We start from the raw sequence: 21,901 nt of genomic DNA on the forward strand, positions 1-21,901 counted from the left end.
CTCATTCCCAAACAATGTGGGATCCCATACACCACTTACCCTTATCACTTAGTATGGGGTATTACAATCCCCCCCCACCTTCAATTCCCAATGTCCTCTTCAGGCCAATCCGTCGTGGGTGGCACAACTCAAGTCTCACATTTTTTATTGGGATAGGCTCTAATACCAAATTGCAACAACACCTTTCCTTAGGCTAGGGATGTTACGTATTTTTGTAATTGAAGTTAGGCAAGAGATTTACATAAATAAATAAAAAAATCTCTTTATTCCATAAAATATTATTATATGTACCATGTCTTAAATAAAAACATAATCATAGATTTTATTGTGGAAATAAAGGAAAATGAAATAACTGTTAGCTTAATATAAATCAACTATAACTTCTGAAATATTTATATTTTCGTGCTGTTTCTCTTTTAATAACGTCTAAATATTTATATTTTAGGTGTTTTTTCTCTTGTATACTTTCTGTGTACTTGGGTCATGCCTAATTACATGGTTTCAAGAAATTTCTTACTTATGAAAAAAACTATAACATTTGAAACTATGTAACATTAGCCTGCTCCGTGTAAGCCTGGCTTGCTTGCTCATCCTGATCATCTTCCTCACCTAGGTGGTTAAAAAATAAAAAAATAAAACTAAAATGAGTTATAGATTCAATAAGCAACACACTATTATGTAAACATAATAAATATAACGTTTTTCTAAAATGCTTGATTGAAATGAAAATCTGATCCATTCATACTCATGCTCACGACATGCATACCTTAAAAAGCTTAACTTTGTTTATCTTATCTTAATTGGCCAACATACATTAACCCTATTTGCAAGATTGTGCACCGGTTCCACCGACTGTGGCCAGAAGGGGAACACTAATCGTACCATAACATACTATGGTGAACCACTCCTAGGTTCGTGACTTGCATATTCACCCATAACTGTATCGGTACCACCTATAAATGAAAATCCCATCCATTTATACTCATGCTCATGACATGCATACCTTTTTTTTTTTGGATAAGTAAAAAGAAATATATTAAATCATGAAAATAGGCAAGGCCTGAGTACAAATGGAGTATACAAAAAGACTAGATACAAGCTAAGAGCCGCGAAAAGTAGTGTAGAGATCGTTGAAAGAAGTGCCATTTGGTACAATAAAAAAAGCCCAAAGTAATAAGGTATGATAAAAAAAAGTCCCTAAACCCTTCCGGTGAATGCTCCTTCTCCTCAAAACAACGACTATTCCTTTCGTTCCAAGTGCACCACATCAGATAAAGAGGCACCATCTTCCAAATAGCCGCAATCTACCCCTAACCCCGGATTCCTCTCCAACATGCCAATAACTCTATCACCCTTCTAGGCATTGCCCATGCCATATCGAGCCTTGTGAAGATGTCATCCCACAAAACCTTAACTACTTCGCAATGAAGGAGTGGATGATTTGCTGTCTCACTGTCATGTTTGCACATGAAGCATTAGTTTGTTAAGTAGAGGCCGCGCCTTCTCAGCTTACCGATAGTCAAAATTTTTCCGTGGGATGCTAGCCAGACAAAAAAAATGTCACTTTTAAGGGAGCCTTAGTCCTCCATATGCACTTACAAGGGAATGCTTTTTTTTAGGGGAAGAAAGAGAGGGGGGGGGGGGGGGGGGGTGTCAATAATACTTTGTAAAAGGAACGGACTGAGAAGCTCTTGTTCCTTGAAAATGACCAAAGCAAACGATCCTCTCCACCAGCATGGAGATTCAGCTTGTGTAACATGCTGTAAAAATCAACAATATCTCCTAATTCCCAATCCTGTGTTGCTCTAGTGAATCTCATTAACCATTGGGTGAAGATGGAGGAGAGGGCCATATTGTTAGCAACTGTAGCATCCTTATTGAACGCGATCTTGATAAGAAAAGGAAAAGCAATCTTCAAAGCAACCTCGCCACACCAAGTGTCGTGCCAAAAGCTAACTTGTGTACCCCTACCCACCACAAACCTGCAATTAGCAAGGAAATCTACCCAGCCATTGCGTACAAGTTTCCACACATGCCGTAGGTCCCTCTTACTTCATTGGAACACCAACCTCCCTGCATGTTCAGATATTTAATGTTGATAACTTCCCTCCAAAGGGCGTCTCTTTCTCTGTGATACCGCCATAACTATTTTTTCAAGGAGAGCCTTGTTGAAAGTTCTCAAGTTACGAAGCCCCAATCCGCCATTAGACAAAGGTGTGCCTACCTTTTCCCACTTGATCAAATGGAATTTTTTCATGTCCTCAAGATTGCCTCAGAGGAAATCACGAAAGGTCTTCTCCAATCTGTGCGCCACACCTGCAGGCAAGGGGAAAAAAGAGAGAAAATATGTGGGTAGATTGGAGAGTGCTCTTAATAAGAGTGATTTTACCACCTTTGGATGGGTAAAGTCTCTTCCAACCCGCTAGTTTGCGCTCGATCTTCTCAACAATTCCATCCCACATTGCCTTGGATTTATGAGGGCCCCCCAAAGGGAGACCAAGGTACTTCATGGGCAAGGATGACACCAAGTTATCAACCGCGCCGACTTGCACAATTTCATATTTTGAAAGATTTACCTTGAGACCAAAGACGACTTCAAAACAGAGCAAGAGGGCTCTTAGGGAGTGAATCTGATCAGGATTTGGCTCACAAAAAATAAGCGTGTCGTCAATGAAGAGTCAATGAGAAATTGAGAGATTACCATGAGTGGAGCCACCTACTAAGAAGCCCGAGATGAAACCCCCATTTGTCATTCCGTTCAACATTCTACTTAGCACATCTATTACTAAGACAAAAATGAGGGGATAAATGGTCTCCTTGCCTCAAGCCCCAAGAACTATTAAAGAAGCCTTCAGGAGTGCCATTAACCAAAACAGAGAATCTGACTGTAGTGATAGAGTGCTTCATCCACTGGCACCACATTTCCCCAAAGCTGTACCTGCCAAGTATGTGTACCAAGAAATCCCAATTTACATGATCAAAAGTTTTCTACATATCCAACTTGCATAAGATACTTGGAATGTCGGCTTTGACTCTACTTTCCAAGCATTCATTAGCAATGAGGACCGAGTCAAGAATTTGCCTTCATTTTACATAGGCATTTTGGATGATCTTCCCCATTAATGCGCTCATTTGTTGTGCTAGCACTTTGGATATGATTTTATAAACCCCACTCACCAAACTTATGGGGCGAAATCTTGCACCTCCACCGACCTTGCCCTTTTCGAAATAAGGACGATAAATGAAGCATTGAGGCTTCTCTCAAATTTCAAGAAAGAGTGAAATTCGAGAAATACCTTCATGATATCTTCCTTGATAATGTCCCAGCTAATCTAAAAGAAAGCCATTGTGAAACCATTTGGGCCTGGGGCCTTTTCTTTTTCCATCCCCTTTAGCATATTAAACACCTCCTCCTCTTCAAATAGCCTCTCCAACCAAATTGCACTTGGCAGATCAATAGAATAAAAAATTAGCCCATTGACCTTGGGCCACCAAGGGTGCTGGTCATAAAAGTGAACTATGTGTTCCTCTATGGTTACTCTGTCTAAAAGAATCCTCCCTTTGGAATGGAGAACCTCAATGGCATTGGTTCTTCGATGAGAATTAGCAACACGATGAAAATATTTTGTGCTCTTGTCCCCATCCTTCAACCAAAAGGCCCAAGATTTTTGTCTCCAGGATATCTCCATAAGAGTGATTTTGTCCAATTCAGTTACTACAACTATTTTCCTTTCCTTTTCATTGGCCGTGAGGGCCCCAGTCACCTCTTTATCCTCGGATCGCTGCAGTTCTTGAAAAAATTTATACCTTTGGTCATTTAGGTTCCCAAAGACTTCCATGTTCCATATCCTGAGGTCATTTTTCAGGACTTTGAGTTTCCCGGCTAAGACAAAACTGGCAGTGCTCGAGATTTGATAGGAGGACCACCACGATCTGATTTTATCCATGAACCCCTCCACCTTCAACCACATATTCTCAAATTTGAAATATCTCTGCCTCTCGTGAAGACCCCCGCAGTCCAGCAAGAGTAGGAAGTGTTATGAGCAAAGTCTAGGGAGGTGTTTTTGACATAGGGTGGGAAAGTGTGCCTCCCAAGAAGGAGAAACAATGAATCTGTCCAGCCTAGACCATGCCTTCCCATTTGACCAAGTGTAGTCACCCCGTGCTAGTGGAAGGTTTATCAAATCTGGCTTATCAAATAAAGCTGAAAAGTCAGCCATAGATGATCTCAAGTTAGAAACCTCTGGCCTTTCACTCAAAAACTGAGTGATGTTGAAATTGCCTCCAATGCACCATGGGCCCTTCCACCAAGTACACAAACCAGCAATCTCATCCCAAAGAAGCTTCCTGTTGTTATCATTGTTAGGTCCATAAACACCTGCAAAACCCCACCCATCATCCAGATTAATGAAAGAACATGCAACCACAAGCTCACTAATAAACTCCTCTACCAAATCAACAACCCTCTTGTCCCACATCACTATAATACCCCCTGATGCACCCTTTAAAGCACGACTAGTCTATCCCACATACGAACAATTTCATGAACAACTTATAATTTTCCTGTCAACGTACTTCAATTTAGTCTCCTGCAAACAAATAATGTCTGCCTTTCAATCCTGGATTAAGTTCTTCACTCTAAGGCATTTGTTCGATTTATTTAAACCCTGAACATTCCATGAAAGGATCTTGGGCTTCATGGATCGCCTAGTTTTGCCCTATCAATAATCCTCCCCCTACTAGCGCTTCTTTCCCTTGTTTTGTAATTTATGGAACAAGATAGCCTCTTAAGCTCCCTTTCTCTTTTGTTGGCAAATCAATTTAAGTAAGGTTGTTCTGCTACAATGGCTATGAATAATGCTGTAAGTTGATCCTCAAAACCAACATAGGAGATCCCTACGCAATGCCGAATCTCTTCAACCTTCTTCAATACTCAATTTGATTGTGGATTAGACTGCAGTAATGCTAGAGGCAGAGAACAGATAGGATTGGCATCATCCCCAATGTCCCCCACTTCAACGAAAGGCACAATGTCTCCAGACCCAATTGGAGACTCAATAGAAACAACTTCCTCTTCTTCCTCCTCTTCTGAAACAACTTCCTCTCCTTCCTCAACTGTGCAAAGGACCCTGGAAGGGATCTTAGAAGCTTCCATCGAGAGAGGTCCAGTGGGGGCTTCGAATTGTGTTGGCAGCGTGGGCTTCAACCCCGGGGGTTCATGGAAGCTTCCTCCCAAGCCAAGAAGTGGTCCAGGTTGCAACCCAAGGGTGCAACTAAGAAGGTCAGCCCTCTCTGTGACGACGTCGAGCCTCCGATGGGCCTGAGAACGACGGTGGCGTCTTTTAAATCCAGCCCTATCGATGCCATCACTGCCATGTCCTTTAGTTGCACACTGCTAGTGTCGATAGGGTCGATGGGGCCAGCGACATTATCTGAGATGCCGGTGGGGTTGCCAGCGAGGATGCTGGGGGGTTTAGGGCACACGAGCCTAAGGAGGAGGCTTGGGCTAGAGAGGGATCCTTTGCTCACCAGACAGGAATGATGGGCCTAGCGGACTTCCCGTTCACGGGCCCAACCCGGGGAGGAAGGTTAGGCCCCTTTTGTGCAAGCTTGGTCCAGTAGCCTTTTCAAACTTCTCAGCCTCTTCAGCATGTGCAACCCCACTTCCCTAGCCTATTAGCACACTTGAGCCCCAATCTAATTTCCTCATTAGAACAGAAATTTCTTCTGAAAGACCTGACAAATGGCCTCTGATCTCCTACAACACCCCTTCTATGTTGCCCAACCTAGTACCTGCGACAGAGGCTCCCCTACCACCCATGTTAGTGGTAGGTTTGCTAAAGAGATTTCCTACGCTACCCTGCCTTTCTCCCATTGCCTGATTCTTGTCAGCCACCGTATTAGGAACACTCCTTGCTGGCAAACTCAGTGTCGTTGCATATGATGCCCCGTTAGAGGGTGGAAAACTCTCTTCCTCCAAGTCCTTAACTGTCTGGCTTCTTGAATGGTGGCTAGCAACTTTGCCCAAGTGGTAAGCAAAATCCGCCTAGCCACTACCCTTCAAGCCTTCAAGAACCATCACTAATCCCCTCTTCTTTTTGAACCCGAGTTCTGCCAAGTGCAAGAAGCACCTCTGGTGTTTACATGCATATGAATAGCAAGGACTTCATTTCCCATCCTCTTTTGCCGAAAGAAAGTATCATGTCAACGAGAGGCTAGTCCTTCCTCCACCATTGTACCACCCATGTAGCCAAAGCCCTGCTTACTACAATGGACATGACCAATCTTCTGATACGTTCAGTTATACGAATGCTACTACCCTCCTTCAATGAGAAAACAAAAGATTTTACCTCCAGCTTGAGGTGCCTAACATACTTCATAGATGAAAACAAAACTGACTAAACAAATACTAAAAATTGAAATCGCCTTGGAAATGGGTGAGTCAACTCCAGCGAGAAGCACTAGAGATGAGGTTACGGGGGTGCATGAAAACGTTGTACGGAGAGAGAAACTTTTTTTACCAAGCAAAGTTTGGATCATGTCCTGACAGTGCATACCTTGTTAAACTTAATTCGTTTATCTTATCTTAATTGGACTTACAAAAAAAAAACTGTATCGGTACCATGCATCTTTATGACTATCTTATATCTTATTTATCTTAAGACTTTATCTTGTACTTATCATATGAAGGCTTACATAACTTATGCCGTGTGAAATGCAAGATTTACATAATAAACATGACTAGCAATATAAAACTGTATTGGTACCATACATCTCTATGGCCATCTTATATCTTATTTATCTTAGACTTCATCTTGTACTTATCATATGAAGGCTTACATAACTTATGCCGTTTGCAATGCATGATTTACATAATAAACATGACTTGCAATAAAATATAAAAATAAAAACTGATCATATGACATGATGAATAGCATGCTTATTTATATACTCTACATGTCTTACATATTTCATGCCACACTTGGTACATAAAAACTAGCTTCCAAGGAAGTGGCTCTATTTAATATATTAACTAAAGTAGCTAGTTTACAATATATATTTTTTTTTGATAGATAATATAGATTTTATTCATAGTAAATAGGCATAGCCCAAGTGCACAGGTAGTATATAAGAGAATAAAACGAAGTACAATCTAAAGCTGAAACAATACTAAGGAAAAGCATTACAAATGTTGATATCCCTCAAAAGATTGTTCACCCAAAAGTTTAAAGTGTTGAAGAAAAAGTCCCTAAATTCCATCCTTGTGCGTTCACGATCTTCAAAACACCTCCCATTTCTCTCAAGCCATAAACACCAGAATAAGCACAGGGGGATCATTCTCCACTCCTCTGTACTTCGTCCACTTCCAGCTGCACCTTGCCAGCAAGCCAAAAAATCCACCACATGAAAAGGCATTACCCAATCGATACCTACCTTGACAAATAACTCATTCCACAAAGCCGTTGCCATTTCACAATGAAGAAACAAATGGTTGACAGATTCACCATCATTTTTACACATGGTGCACCAGTCCATCACATAAAAGCCCATTTTCCTCAAATTATCAGTAGTTAAAACTTTCTTAAGCGACACCAACCAGCCAAAAAATGCAACTTTACTGGGCACTTTAGCTTTCCAAATACATTTCCAGGGAAAAGTTATATTACCAAGACTAGTTAAGACCTTGTAATAGGATTTCATAGAAAATCTGCTTTTAGAATCATGAGTCCACTGCAACATATCATCCCTGGTCTGATCAATCTTAGAAGCATAAAGGATAGCATAGAAATCAGCAGCTTCACTCACTTCCCAGTCCTGTAAGTCTTTAGAGAATTCCACATTCCAGTTTAACATGTTATTAGAAAACAAGTAAGAATCCGCCACAGCAGCCCCTTTACATGTAGCAATCCTGAAAAGGCGAGGAAATGCTAATTTAAGAGCTAAATTACCACACCAAACATCATGCCAAAAAGAGATGTTAGATCCCGTCTTCACTTTGAGATTAGTGTTTCTGACAAAGTCCCCCCATCCCATTCGAATAGACTTCCATAGACCCACCCCAAACACCCCTTTTATTTCATTAGTACACCAGTTCCCCCAAATCCTTCCATATTTAGCATCAACAATCTGTTTCCACAAAGCAGTATTCTCATTGTTATACCTCCAAAGCCACTTCCCAAGAAGAGCTTTATTAAAAAGTTTCAAATTCCGCACACCCAAACCTCCACAAGTCACTGGAGTACAAACCTTTTTCCAATTCACCAAGTGAAGTTTTCTTTTCTCCCCAATACCATCCCATAAGAAATTTTGAAAAATCCTCTCAATAAGTTTTACCACCCTCATTGGAATAGGAAAAAGAGAGAGGAAATAAGTAGGTAAATTAGACAAGGTGCTTTTAATTAATGTAACTCTACGCCCTTTGGATAAATAGATCTTTTTCCAGCCATCTAATCTCCTTTCAATCTTCTCAATCACCCCATCTCAAATAGACAAAGAATTATGAGGAGCCCCCAAAGGTAATCCAAGGTATTTCATAGGTAGAGAAGAAACTTTGCAGCCCATAATATTAGCCAAATCATATATATTGCCAACTGAACCCACTTGAACGTTTTCAGACTTATTTAGATTTATTCTAAGTCCAGAAACAGCTTCATAACATAACAATAAAGCTCTTAAGGCTCGAAGATGATCCTGGTTAGCATCACTGAAAAGTAAAGTGTCATTTGCGAAGAGAAGATGAGAAACGGTGATGCAGCCCCTAGCAACATCTCCCACCTTAAAGCCCGACATGAAACCTCCATCAATTGCCAATTCAATCATACGACTCAATGCGTCCATGACTAGGACAAAGAGAAAAGGAGACAAGGGATCTCCTTGCCTTAAGCCACGAGAACTATTGAAGAAACCAGCCGGACATCCATTCACCAAAATAGAAAACTTGGTCGTCGAAATACAATGTCTTATCCAAGAGCACCATTTCTCTCCAAAACCAAATCTCTTAAGCAAATAAATAAGAAAATCCCAATTGACATGGTCAAAAGCCTTTTCCATGTCTAATTTAACTAAGATTCCAGATTGACCCGTCCTAATTCTGCTTTCCAAACACTCATGAGCAATAAGTACTGAATCAAGAATTTGTCTTCCCTTCACAAACGCATTTTGAGGTTTTGTAATAATTTTATCCATAACCATACTGAGGCGGTTCGCTAACACTTTAGAGAGGATCTTATAAACCCCGTTAACCAAGCTGATTGTTCGAAAATCCCTTATTTCAACAGTACCAGCCTTCTTAGGGATAAGAGCTAAAAAAGTAGTATTAAAACTCTTTTCAAATTTGCTGAAGGAGTAAAATTCTTCAAAAACTTTCATAACGTCATCCTTCACAATATCCCAACAAATTTGGAAAAATGCCATGGAAAAACTATCGGGATCCGGAGCTTTATCCTTAGACATGCCCCTAACCACATCTAGAACTTCATCTTCCTCAAAAGGCCTCTCCAACCAAATTGCAGTTTGATTATCAATGGAGTCAAAAACCAGCCCCTCTAACTTGGGCCTCCAAGAGAAATCTTCCTGAAAAAGTTTCTCATAAAAATTCACAATGTGCTCTTCTATCTCCTCCTTATCACAAATCACATTATCGTCAACATGGAGGACTTCTATGGCATTATTTCTGCGATGAGAATTAGCCATTCTATGAAAGAATTTCGTACATTTGTCCCCTTCCTTAAACCATAAAATCCTGGATTTTTGCCTCCAAGAAATTTCTTCCATAAGCATAAATTTATTAATATCCACCGACACCCTTTCCTTCAATTCCTTTTCATCACTAGAAATTGTACCCCTCAACTCCTTTTTCTCCAAATTATTCAACTGTTCCAGCAGGCGTAATCTATTGTTTTTGACATTGCCAAATGTCTCAACATTCCATTTCTTCAAATCTCTTTTGAGTTCCTTTAATTTTCCTGCCAAGATAAAGTTGGGTGTACTAATAAAGTGATAGGAGGCCCACCACCTTCTGACTCTATCAACGAAACCTTCCTCCTTCAACCACATATTTTCAAATTTAAAGGGTCTTAGACCGCTAACGATGCCCCCACAGTCCAACAAAATAGGATAATGGTCAGAAACAACACGCTGTAGCCTTTTCTGACTTAACTCCGGAAAAAGGGCTTTCCATGATGCTGAAACAAGAAATCTATCAATACGGGACCAAGCTCTTCCATTTGACCAAGTGAAATCTCCACCCACCATGGGCAAATCAATCAATTTCATCTCAGAAATAAATTCAGAAAAATCAAACATAGCTTTAGAAATTATCGAGTCCCCAACTCTCTCACAAGGAAAACGAGTAATGTTGAAATCCCCTCCAAAGCACCATGGAAGATCCCACCAACTACAAATGCCCGCAATATATCCCACAATAAACTCCTACAAGGTCTAAATTTGGCCCATAAACACCAGCAAAAGCCCATTCAACACCATCAACTACATTCTTAAAATGACAAGCCACCAAGAATTCTCCCACATAATGATTAACAACTTCCACTATCCTTCGATCCCACATAACAATGATACCACCAGAAGCTCCATTAGAGACTAACTCAACCCAGCCCACATAGTTACAATTCCATAGATTATGAATCACCGAATGGCTAACCACTTTCAGTTTAGTTTCTTGGAAACAGTAAATATCAGCCTTCCACTGTCTTAACATATTTTTCACACGAAGACGCTTTCTAAAGTCGTTCAACCCCCGAACATTCCAAGAAATGATTTTAGGTTTCATAAAAAACATTAACAGCCCTCTCCTTACCTTTATCTCTAAAGGTACTCCCACCCTTGGAATTGTAATTAACCGTGCATTCCAACCTCTTGAGCTCCCTTTCCTTTTTAATAGCAGATCTAACCAAAGCAAGACTCCCAGCCTCAATAGTAGTAAGAAGAGCTCTGAATTGCTCTTCATAACCCTCACAAGAAATACCAAGAAAACTACTAAGATCTTCTGCCTTTCTTACAACCCAATCAGAAGGATTACTAGACCAATCAATACCAGGACTAAAAGAGCATAAAGGAACAGGATCAAGGTCTTCATCAAAGTCTGGTAATTCACCATATTCACCTAATATATAAACATCCCCACCTAACACCAATTGCAGTTCAGAATTAGAAAACTTAGAACAAGGAACCTGTGTAGGTAACTGTTCAGGCCCCATTACACCCTCGGTGACAGCAACAACAGCTTCAACAGCATCCCCATCTGTTGACATAAAACTGGACTTCACAATCCCCTAGTCTGGTGTAGAACTCGACTCCCCTGAAGAACTGCCAGCCTCTTCCTCTTCATGCAGATCTTCTTGAACCCCTAGCTGTTCCTCAGAAATGGCCTCCAATCTCGCTTGCGCCAAACAAGGAGGATCACTTGTACCTGTCGGCAAGTTCTGTGAAGACAGAAGCACAATCGAGGCATTATTTTCCTTAGAAACGGCTTCCCGACTCTGCTGCTCGAACCGAGAATCAGCAACCCTGCTTACTGTAGCAGTCTCCTTGCCCAGTCCCATCACCATACTCAGTCCCAAATCAACTTTTTGCACCAGTAAGGAAACTTCTTCTAACACGCCAGAAAGCTGTGCTCTGACAGCCCAAAGTACACCCTCTACTTCCCCTACATTTTTGCAATTGACAGGAGACGTCCCCGTGTCCCCTGGGTAAGGACCAGCTGCTTCCTCCTTCACTTTCATGGCAGATTTGTAAGTTGCCTCAGAACCAACCACCGTGGTGTAGGATTTCGGGGCCTAGACTGACTTTCCACCCCTTCGTGAAACTGGTTGCACCACCGTGTGTTCAACAACTTTTTTTAAATTGTAGGCAAAGCCTTCCCAGCCGTTGCCCTTTAAACCTTCTGGGATGATCATTGAGCCTCTTCTCCTTCCATTATTACATTCCTCCAATAGAAGGTAATGTCCTCTAGAATTTTTGAGCAACTATATAGTAAACATCCCGTTACCCACCCTCTGTTTTTTGAAGAAGTCTTCACGCCATCTGGTTTTGATGGCTTCTCCCACCATATTCACCACCCAAGTGGCCGTCGAGCCATTTAAAAGAATGAAAAGAGACATCCTTTTGCTTTTCTCGGTGATATGGAAATTATTGGCCCCCTCTTTCGCAAAGATGAAAGTTTTCGATTCTACTGAAAAGCGTCTAAGTTCTTCCATCATAAAGTAATCATGAAAAAGAAAAGAATAGATAGAGAAGGGAAAGACTGTGGAAGAAGAGAGAAGAGAGGAAGAGAGAAGGAATCAGCTCCGGCGAGGAGCGCTGGAGTGGGGGTTGGGTGCAAACATGATAGTTAAATCAGCTCCAACTGCTGGTGCAAGGTCAGTCTTGTTTATTACGACAAAGTGACATAATGCGATTACAATATTTCTAAACATATGGTCAAGCAACTTACCTCGTAGCACTAATCCAAAATTTTACTCACATAGTTCATCACCTACAGGAAATAATGTTTTATTGCTCAGTGTCTAGTGAAGCGTGTATTGAAAATTAATTATTTTAATCACAACAAAATTTAAATTATTTTCTTAAAGCACTTTGCTCACTGCACTAACCACTCTCACAGGCGAGCAATCAAGCTTGCCCTGCACTAAAGGCTTGCGAGCATTTTTACAGTGTGCGAAAGATAACAATGCTCACCAACCCAAGCGAGCACATGGATCAGTAACAGTGCTTGCCACCTGGCGAGCGCACTAAAGATTAAGAGTCGGGAGGTGGTTTGACGAGTCTCTGCCAAGAGGTTGTGTGATGGATCGGAGTAGTTGAGTTGAGGTTTGACGGTGGTAATTGATCTCCAACTCGTGGTAGTCGGCAGTGGAGCACACCCAAAACATGAAAATTAACTAGTACATTTAGTGAGAGAAAATGAAGGAGAATGAAGGTTGACGATTGTCGTGGAGTGAGGAAGGGACTTACCGATTGGGACCTTCTGTAGTGTCTATTGGTGATTTCAGGTGTGATGGTTGTTGAATTGGAGTGACTGAAGGTCTCGGCTTCCTTAGTGGCTGTTCAAGGTGGTTTGCATTTAGCAAGTGTCTCTGCTAATGGGGATGTGCTGCAGTTAGACAACAATATATATATATATATATAGAGAGAGAGAGAGAGAGAGAGAGAGAGAGAGAGAGAGAGAGAGAGAGAGAGAGAGAGAATTGGACATAAAGGGTAAGGCCTCACGTTTGGCGTCAGCGACGATAAGCACCTTGCTTGTACGGGAGAGGATATCTCGTGTCCCCCTATTTATTTTCAACTGATTCCTAACGGTTAGTAATCGTTGAAGACCCGGTTGTGGTTTAAACCGAGAAGAGAGAGAAGGAGAGGGAGATAAAGACGGAAATAGTGTTTAAAATTGCAAGGAGTTAAACAATTCTTTGGAGCCATACCCCCGGGTGAGAAGCCAACAATTTAACTAGTTCCGTGTAGGAAAACTTTCTAGGGTGCGGTGCGCGGGCCCGGGGTTTACTCTACAAGGGTGGGTCCAAAAGGCCCTGCCTTGGAGAGGTTCCCCAACATAATAAAAAATAAAAAATAAATTTAAAAAAAGAAAAAAAAAAGAAAAAGAAAAAGAACAAGGATTTGGAGTTTAAAGATGAAACCAACTCCCAATGGTTTAGTTTATTGAAGCCTCGATAAGTGGACTGGAACATAGGAACAAAAATCACAATGATTTAAAAGTGGGAATTGAGTAAATCACAACAATATGTAAAATCTTTAAATTAACCGTGGTGATCCTTTTTATCAGATTAGGGGATTTGATAGAATTAATTTTAAATTAAAGAAATTTGAATGCAACTTCCTTAACATAAAATAAAATATTAAGAGATTTTATTAATAAAATGGAATTAGTAATAAATAGCACAAAAATATTTTTATGGTTTTTCTTAAGATCTGTATGTTACAAACCTCCCCTCCTAAAAGATATCTCATCCTTGAGATGAAACGTACCTTATTCATATAGGTAGGCATATTTATTCCTCATATCGTCTCACTCTCCTAAGTGACTTCTTGCTCAATTTGATGACTCCAAAGTTCCTTGCAAAGAAAGAAAAAAAGGTTTTTTATTTTGCACAAAAACAGTTTTTAGTTTTAATTTATTTTATTTTATTTTGCAAAAATACTGCTTTTCTTTCCAAAAAGTCTGTAGAATCTCTCAACCTGGCTCTGATACCAAATTGTAATGTCCCAAGGGAGGCCCAAGCTACATTTGAGCCTATACTTCAAAAGAACTAGTCAATGATACAATTGGAGTCCTATTGGACCCATCATAAAGAACAAAAACTTCTCATTCTTATGCAATGTGAGATCTCATACAGCACCTACCCCGTATCAGTCAGTATGAGGTATCACACACTACTTGGGTTTCTCTTTAAAGGTTGCTTCCAAACTTAATATTAAAGTGCAGATATGGCAGCTGAGGGTTGAAGCTTGCCGACTTTGTATGACTTTCTTGTGGAGATAGTTGTAATTTTCTGAAAACAGCTAGCTAGTTTAATAGCCTTTGGATATAAAATGCAACTTGAAAAATACTTGTTTTACGTAAATGAAGAGTGGCAACCAATCTTGGAACTTACTGATTATTCTGTACTTTTTAGTTTATTATTTTTAACCTAACATTTGATGGGCATGCCCTTATGACTTTGATTTGTTGTATAATTTGTTTGTTAATTGTTAAACTTGTCAAAGTTTCTCCTATAATGATCCTTCCTCAGAAATAATAATAATAATAATAATAATAATAATGATAATGATAATGATAATGATAATAGTATGATGATGATGATGATGGTGATAATGGTGATAATGGTGGCTGTCCACCAACTCCATAATATGATTACAGCACTGAAAATTTATATATTTGGGGAGAGTGCAAGGTTGACTGTATGTGTTTTTCAACTAATCTTGTCAAGTTTGCCATTGTGGCTATTTCTTACTTTTTGCTGTTCATGTGTTTTACCTTCTGCTTGTTACTGCAGCAATATTCAAAGCAGCTTGAGGAAACCATGGAGAGATTTGCTCAAGGTGAAATAAAGATCCTTATATGCACAAATATTGTGGAAAGTGGGCTCGATATTCAAAATGCAAACACCATCATAATTCAGGATGTTCAACAATTTGGCCTAGCACAATTGTACCAGGTTCTGTTCCTTCTGTTTTCCTCTTATGTTATGTACGGTTCTCGATTTGTGAATATTAAGTGAGAATATCTCAATGTCACAAATATTCGTCCATAGTATAAAATATATGTTCAGAGGAGCTATGAGCTCAGAGATTTAATTAGTTATATTCGTCAATGATTCAAAATATGAGACAGGATGAGATAGGCATGAGAGTTTCCGAGTGCCAAAAAATACTGGCTAAAAGGGAAATACATCTAATTTCAGGACCAATATATTAATTTGTATATGCATACCTATATATATATGTATATATTCTGGGACAATGATACAATAACTACTATTTCACAAATCTATCACTGCTTAACATTAAAAAACTAATTTTTTCACCTAAGCAAATATACTGTCAGCTACTGCAACAAAAGACAAATGAAAAAAAATATATATTTTAATATCAAATTGTATTTAAGTTATAAAATGGGATTAGCTTTACCATTTTCCATATATCTGTTCTTAACGGGCGAATAACCATGATTTTTAGTTTCTTGGCACTTCTTCTCCCATGGTACAAATCATCTATATTTAACAGGAGCATAGGTGTATTACGAACTTTTAAGTTGATTTATATTCTCCCTGGAGACGGGACTGAATTGCATATTTTTTTTATCATTTTATATCTTTTAATATAGTTACGTGGAAGGGTAGGGCGAACGGATAAGGAAGCGCATGCATACTTGTTTTACCCAGATAAGTCACTACTGTCTGATCAAGCATTGGTAAGTTTTTGTTACGAGTCTCTACTTTTTACTTGTATGTGCACTTTGGATAGTTTTTTGACCAGTCAATTTTATTAAAACTGCAAAGGGATACAACCCAACTATGGATAGTTGGACGTAGTAAGTATGTTTTGTCTACTTCACTTCCCCCCCATCGCTGGTCCCAAAAAAAAAAAGTTTCCATTACCTCAACTTATTCTTTTTAATAATTTTCTCCATCTTCTAGGTGCATTAACTAGCTCTTATTTTAGGGCGTTGCCTTAATTGTAGTTACTTAATGGTTCATTGTTGGTTGTGCTAGGAGAGACTTGTAGCTCTAGAAGAATGCCGTGAACTTGGCCAAGGATTTCAACTGGCAGAGAGAGACATGGGTATTAGAGGTTTTGGTACAATCTTTGGGGAGCAGCAGACAGGTGATGTTGGAAATGTAGGAATTGATCTCTTCTTTGAGATGCTCTTTGAGAGCTTGTCCAAGGTACATTCTAGTTCATTATCCATTTCCACCTACACTTGATTTTTGTGAGAAGAAGCATTTGGTTTAACGTGCTGTGTGAATAATTAATAGCTTCTGCTTCCACTTTGGTGTCCTTTTTTTGTTTTTCCATCTCCACTGTGCGTCGTTAATCTAAATGTCTTAACAAGGGATATATGAATGCTTTGCCACTTTGTTAATGACCAGACAACCCCGCTAGTTTGTATTGACTAGGCTTTCTGAGTATCTAGTATACTTGCTTCACTTGCTGTGCCTCTAATTACAACATATATTATATCTGGTGATTCCCAGGTTGAAGAGCATCGTGTAATTTCAGTTCCTTACCAGTCTGTACAGGTATTGGGTGTTCTCAACTCAGGAAGTTTTTGTATTTAACGTGATAACAAAGATTTTTCAGAGATCCATTCTGATGTAGTTGGTTTCCTGATTTAGATTAAAACAGGCACTTACATATCTGAATGGCTCTTCAAGGAAGTTTTGTTGAACAGCCTCCAACGGTTTAGAATCTTAGATGCCAATAACTTCGAGATGTCCTGAAACAAGACGAGCATTAGTCTTGGTTAAATGTCTTTGTCTGAAAGAAACCGTTAAATTGGTCTCATGTTTAAAAGAAACTGTCCCAAGCTTACCTGGGGGTGGCTACGACTTTCTTTAATTGGATTTTTTTCTTTTCCTTTATTTTTTATTTTTTATTTTTTATTTTTTATTTTTTTATTTTTTAAATTGTATCATAATTTGCATGTGAAGTCACTGTTATATAATGTCTTCTTTCCAACTTCCAAAGATGTCCATCTCGGTTGGTCTTTTTTTTTTTTTTTTTTTTTTTTTTTTTTTTTTTTTTTTTTGGTGATAAGCACTGGGTGGCCGGAATAGCATACCAAGACCCAGTGCATGTTGTGGTCCATTTTGGTTGGTCTTGATTTACCGAAGTGAAATCAGGGTTGTCTTGGTATCTGTTTTTCTATTTAGAGAAGGCCCAGATCTCTCTGCAAGATAGAAGAGCATATTTTAGGTTTCCTCAAGCTTAATTTCTAGTTTGGATGCTCATGCAAAATTTTATCTTGTAGTAGCCTTTGATAGGACTATATGCATATTAGAGAACTTTGTTTGAACTTTGTCTACTAATACCGCTTCGGTCTTATTTTTGCACGCTAGATGGATATAAATATAAACCCTCACCTCCCTTCAGAGTACATAAATAATCTGGAGAATCCTATGGAAATAATTAATGAAGCTGAGAAAGCTGCTGAGAGAGACATCTGGAGTTTGATGCAATTTACAGAGAATCTGCGCCGCCAATATGGAAAAGAGCCATACTCCATGGAGATTCTATTGAAGAAGCTTTATGTGAGGAGAATGGCTGCGGATCTAGGAATAACTAAAATATTTTCTTCAGGAAAGATGGTTGGCATGAAAACAAACATGACTAAGAAGGTTTTCAAGCTTATAATGGATTCAATGGTTTCTGATGTTCATCGAAATTCTTTGGATCTTGTGGGAGATCAAATTAAGGTAACTTATTTTGCTTCCTTTGGCTTTTGGCGTTTTGTTGGGGCATCCAGTTTCACTTCTTTTCAATTGTCATTCTATCTATGATACACAAGTGCAGGATCCTGGTTGGAAACCCACATTAGTCATTTCCTACCCCTCTAATCTATGCTGATAGGTTTTATTCAATTGCATGGTTAGAGGAAGGATTTGATGCAAGAAAATGCTTTGTAGGTATCAAATTACTAATTGTCAACAGGCCACTTTTCTGTACGCTTACAATGTATTTGATGGAGGCTCCTTACTCTTCATGTTGTCAGTAACTGGTATTAGTTTGACATGTATGAAGTCGATACACAGGACATCTATGTTGTTGTGGTTCTCTACCATTGCTCAACTGTTACCTGAAGTGTTCTTTGGCTTTGACGGTTTAGTTTTACAATCTATTTTGTTTTTTCACTTACTTTTTGCAGGCAGAACTTCTTTTAGAGCTACCAAGAGAACAGCTCCTGAATTGGATCTTCCAATGCTTGGCTGAACTTCATGCTTCGCTACCAGCCCTAATAAAATACTAGCCAACAAAACACAATCTATCCATCTCTGATTCTTCTGGATCGTGACTGAGCATTGCTAGCATGAATCACATGAAAATGTTAAAGTCAGAACCCAACTAATGCAACTGATTTTATGAACATGCTCGTTCAGCTGTGGTTAGATGGGAACTAAGCAAATGTTATGTCAACGGTGATTCTTTTTCTGTTATATGGAACTAAGTTGGCAGACTGTTCAGTATCTCTTACTAACTTAATGCTTTGCGACTCTGGCTCAACTCAATTTTGCAGGATGCATTTCTGAAAATGTGGGGGATGCAACCATTGGAGACACGCTGGTGGGGAGGAGCAGCTGCTGTGTGAAAAGAAGGTATTTGTTTTTTTTTTTTTTTTTTGGGGGGGGGGGGGGGGGGGGAGGGACTTCTTGTTACGTACAACCTCAGATGTGGGGACAATGTATTCTGAAGCCTCAAAAAGTGCTCTTGTAACTGGGAAGGAATAATAAGGTATATATAGATGTTAAGGGCGGAGGGTTTGTTATTCCTATTTGTAGTCTTCGGTATATATGTGACCGTGTGGATTGGTTGTATTAACTATTAACTATAAAGTGTGTCATATTAATGTTTGAACGTACTAACCAAAGCAATTATAAACGAAGGGAAGTTCAAGAGGAATGCCAACGCGCAAACTCCAGCTCTAGCAGAGCATGACTCACTAATTGCCAAGGGTGGGCGAATCTGACTCAGTTTTCCCATTCAAACCTGTTCAACAAAGCTGCTTGCCATTACTACTTACTCCTAGTGTAGTTGATTAATGTGCGAAGTTTTCAATGTATCCCTGTAAAATCACGAAATTGTCTATTAATTTTCTTGAATAAATAAGTTAGATTTCAATTATCAAGATTATAAAACGAATCAAATACTTTAAAATAAATAATCAAACTTGCAAGACATAACGATTGGTTACGAAGGAAAATCCTTTAAAGAACTCTTTAAAGGTAAAATTCTACAGGGCAGCCAAATCCAAGAAAGTCAATCTTATTATTTGAAGAATAATTATAAACAATAATCAATTACAAAATTTTTACAATTCGACTCTCTTACTTGCCTAGACAAATGACCCGTTTGTCTTTTACAGCAGTAGCAGCTAGAACTTCTAGCGATCTTTAAATGTTGACTTATCTTCTGGAACTCTAGAGACTGAAATTTAATCGATATTCCTTCACACTCAAAGCATGATTACATTCAAGAAAATATGAAAAATCTCATGAAAATTTTCAAGTGAATTTTCTCTAAAAAATGCTCAAAATATCCTCTCTGAAATTCGTGGCTCAAAGTCTTTGAAAAAATACAAAATCGAATCCCTTTAAATAGAAAGTCTGGAAAGAGTTCTAGTCGCAGTAGGATTCTGCTGACGGTTAGCAACAGACGCGAAAACGTGTTCCGACGGACTGCTAACATTTCGCGATAACATCTTCTATTATTGACTAAACTCTATTCAGCTTTCTTCTTGATAAATATCAATCTTCCAGAATTCAATTTTAATCTCAAAGACTTATCTAAACAACACCTAAGATTTCTAGATAGACTCAATATTGTTTAGATACAAATCAATACTTATTTTACATTCATTCAAATTTAATCAAATAATGATAAGATAAACATTATCATTTATCCAAATTTAATCAAATAATGATAAGATAAACATTATCATTTAGTCATATAATCCTAGTCAATTTTTACCTTTACAATCTCCCCTTTTGGCGAATAGGTGACAAAACCAACTTGATGAATGTCTTGTATATACAATCTTCCCTTTGGTGAATCGGTCACAAAACCAACTTGATGAATGTAGTGTGTACCTAAGACAAAAAACAACCAGCAGACCAAGATCTCGTGAAAAATATCTTAATACAGTAATGATAAGAAATGACATAGAACATTCTTTGAAACTAGTCCCAATAATAATCAAATGTTAGATGTAATGTAAACCTACAAAAAGAAAGTGTTCTATTCATCATCAATAACCATGTTCAATATTTAGTTCTCCCCCTCCATATTCTGCTGCTCCCCCTAAAGTATATAGTTCTCCCCCTCAATATTTTGTTGCTCCCCTTTTTATATTTTCAGCAAATTCATTAAACTCCCACTTACTCAAACTCCCCCTAAATTTCATAATATCAAAATATTCTAATGTGCTCTTCCAATACTCCCCCTTTTTGTCACTAATCTGACAAGACACAAAATAGAATAAATATCACTTATGTGTGCCAAGATGAAAACACTAAGAAAGACATGATGAACAACTCCCTTGTGTCTCAATTTTTCATGGATTAAATGCACATGATGTATGAGCATGAATGTATATTAAACAATGAACAAATGATTGAGACAACTTAGTTGAGACAAAAAAACAAACACTTGGTGAGCATACCATGAAAACCGAATGACAAAGATCAAGAACTTACTCAAAAATCGTCCTCAATACATGCATAGAGTAGATATAACAAAAAAATAACCCATTTACGGGCAACTCAGCTCAAAAAACAGCCCAATGCTTCTTAAAATCAAAACCATCCACGCATACTTCATCTATCCATATGCCGAACATGAAACTGGAAACAAGAAAAAAAAATCAGTGAATTCGAGTATACTTACCTTGATGATGGAAAATGAAGAGAGGAAAATGAAATGGACACCATGAAATGGGTCTTGCATGAAGGAGCCAAGAGACCGTGAAAATGGGTGTAGAGAAGTACTTAGTTACGGGAGCTGGGAGCAAATGAAAAAGGCAAGAGATGAGTTTTAAGACTTTAAGGCTTGACTCTCCAGTACACATGCTAGACCAAAAAGTCCCACTGGAACTTATACACTTTGTTTAAAAAAACACAATACACCATCTTGACCTAAAAAAAATAACAAAAAAACTTTATATTTTTATTTTTGTATTTATTTTATATAAAAAAAATAGAGATTAGAAAGAAATAAAAAAAAATTGAATTTAAAAAAAAAAAAAACAAAAGGGCAAGTAACATGCCTAGATGCATATTAATGCAAATATAGTGTAACTCACAAAACAAATTCAATAGAGTACATCCTCTTATTTGCAACAATTACTATGGATGTTCACTTCTCATAAGATCATCAATGTCAAAGTTCATGTGAGTGTGTAAGTGAGTATACTTATAACATATCATTTTTATGAACTCCTTTCTTCAATATCTTTTTTTTTTTTATACATTTATTCATGAATGATTGCTTCTTATAGATGCTCACAAGAGTTTGTTGCTTCACCTTAAAAGTCAAACTTTATGGTAGGACCTAGATACATGAGCATCTCCTCTAAACACTAGTTTGTACACCCCCTTTTTGTGTTCATGTTTGTTGCTTATCTTTTTCCATAATGATTAGAGCAACGATTTTTTCT

At 38.5% G+C, this 21,901-nt stretch overlaps 1 protein-coding gene across 1 annotated transcript in view; it reads left to right on the forward strand.

Annotated features, from left to right (window-relative positions):
- Positions 1–19,112, forward strand: part of LOC122302205 (ATP-dependent DNA helicase At3g02060, chloroplastic) — a 30,498-nt gene extending 11,386 nt beyond the window's left edge. Inside the window, exons 8-14 of the mRNA XM_043113341.1 lie at positions 15,027–15,188; positions 15,857–15,943; positions 16,245–16,418; positions 16,728–16,772; positions 17,592–17,948; positions 18,398–18,668; positions 18,767–19,112. Of these exons, the coding sequence (XP_042969275.1) occupies positions 15,027–15,188; positions 15,857–15,943; positions 16,245–16,418; positions 16,728–16,772; positions 17,592–17,948; positions 18,398–18,499 (927 nt within the window). The 3' untranslated portion in view covers positions 18,500–18,668; positions 18,767–19,112. The remainder of the gene's footprint in view (positions 1–15,026; positions 15,189–15,856; positions 15,944–16,244; positions 16,419–16,727; positions 16,773–17,591; positions 17,949–18,397; positions 18,669–18,766) is intronic.
- Positions 19,113–21,901: the final 2,789 nt, after the last annotated feature.

This window comes from Carya illinoinensis, chromosome 3 (assembly GCF_018687715.1).
Source record: "Carya illinoinensis cultivar Pawnee chromosome 3, C.illinoinensisPawnee_v1, whole genome shotgun sequence".
Lineage (NCBI taxonomy): Eukaryota > Viridiplantae > Streptophyta > Magnoliopsida > Fagales > Juglandaceae > Carya > Carya illinoinensis.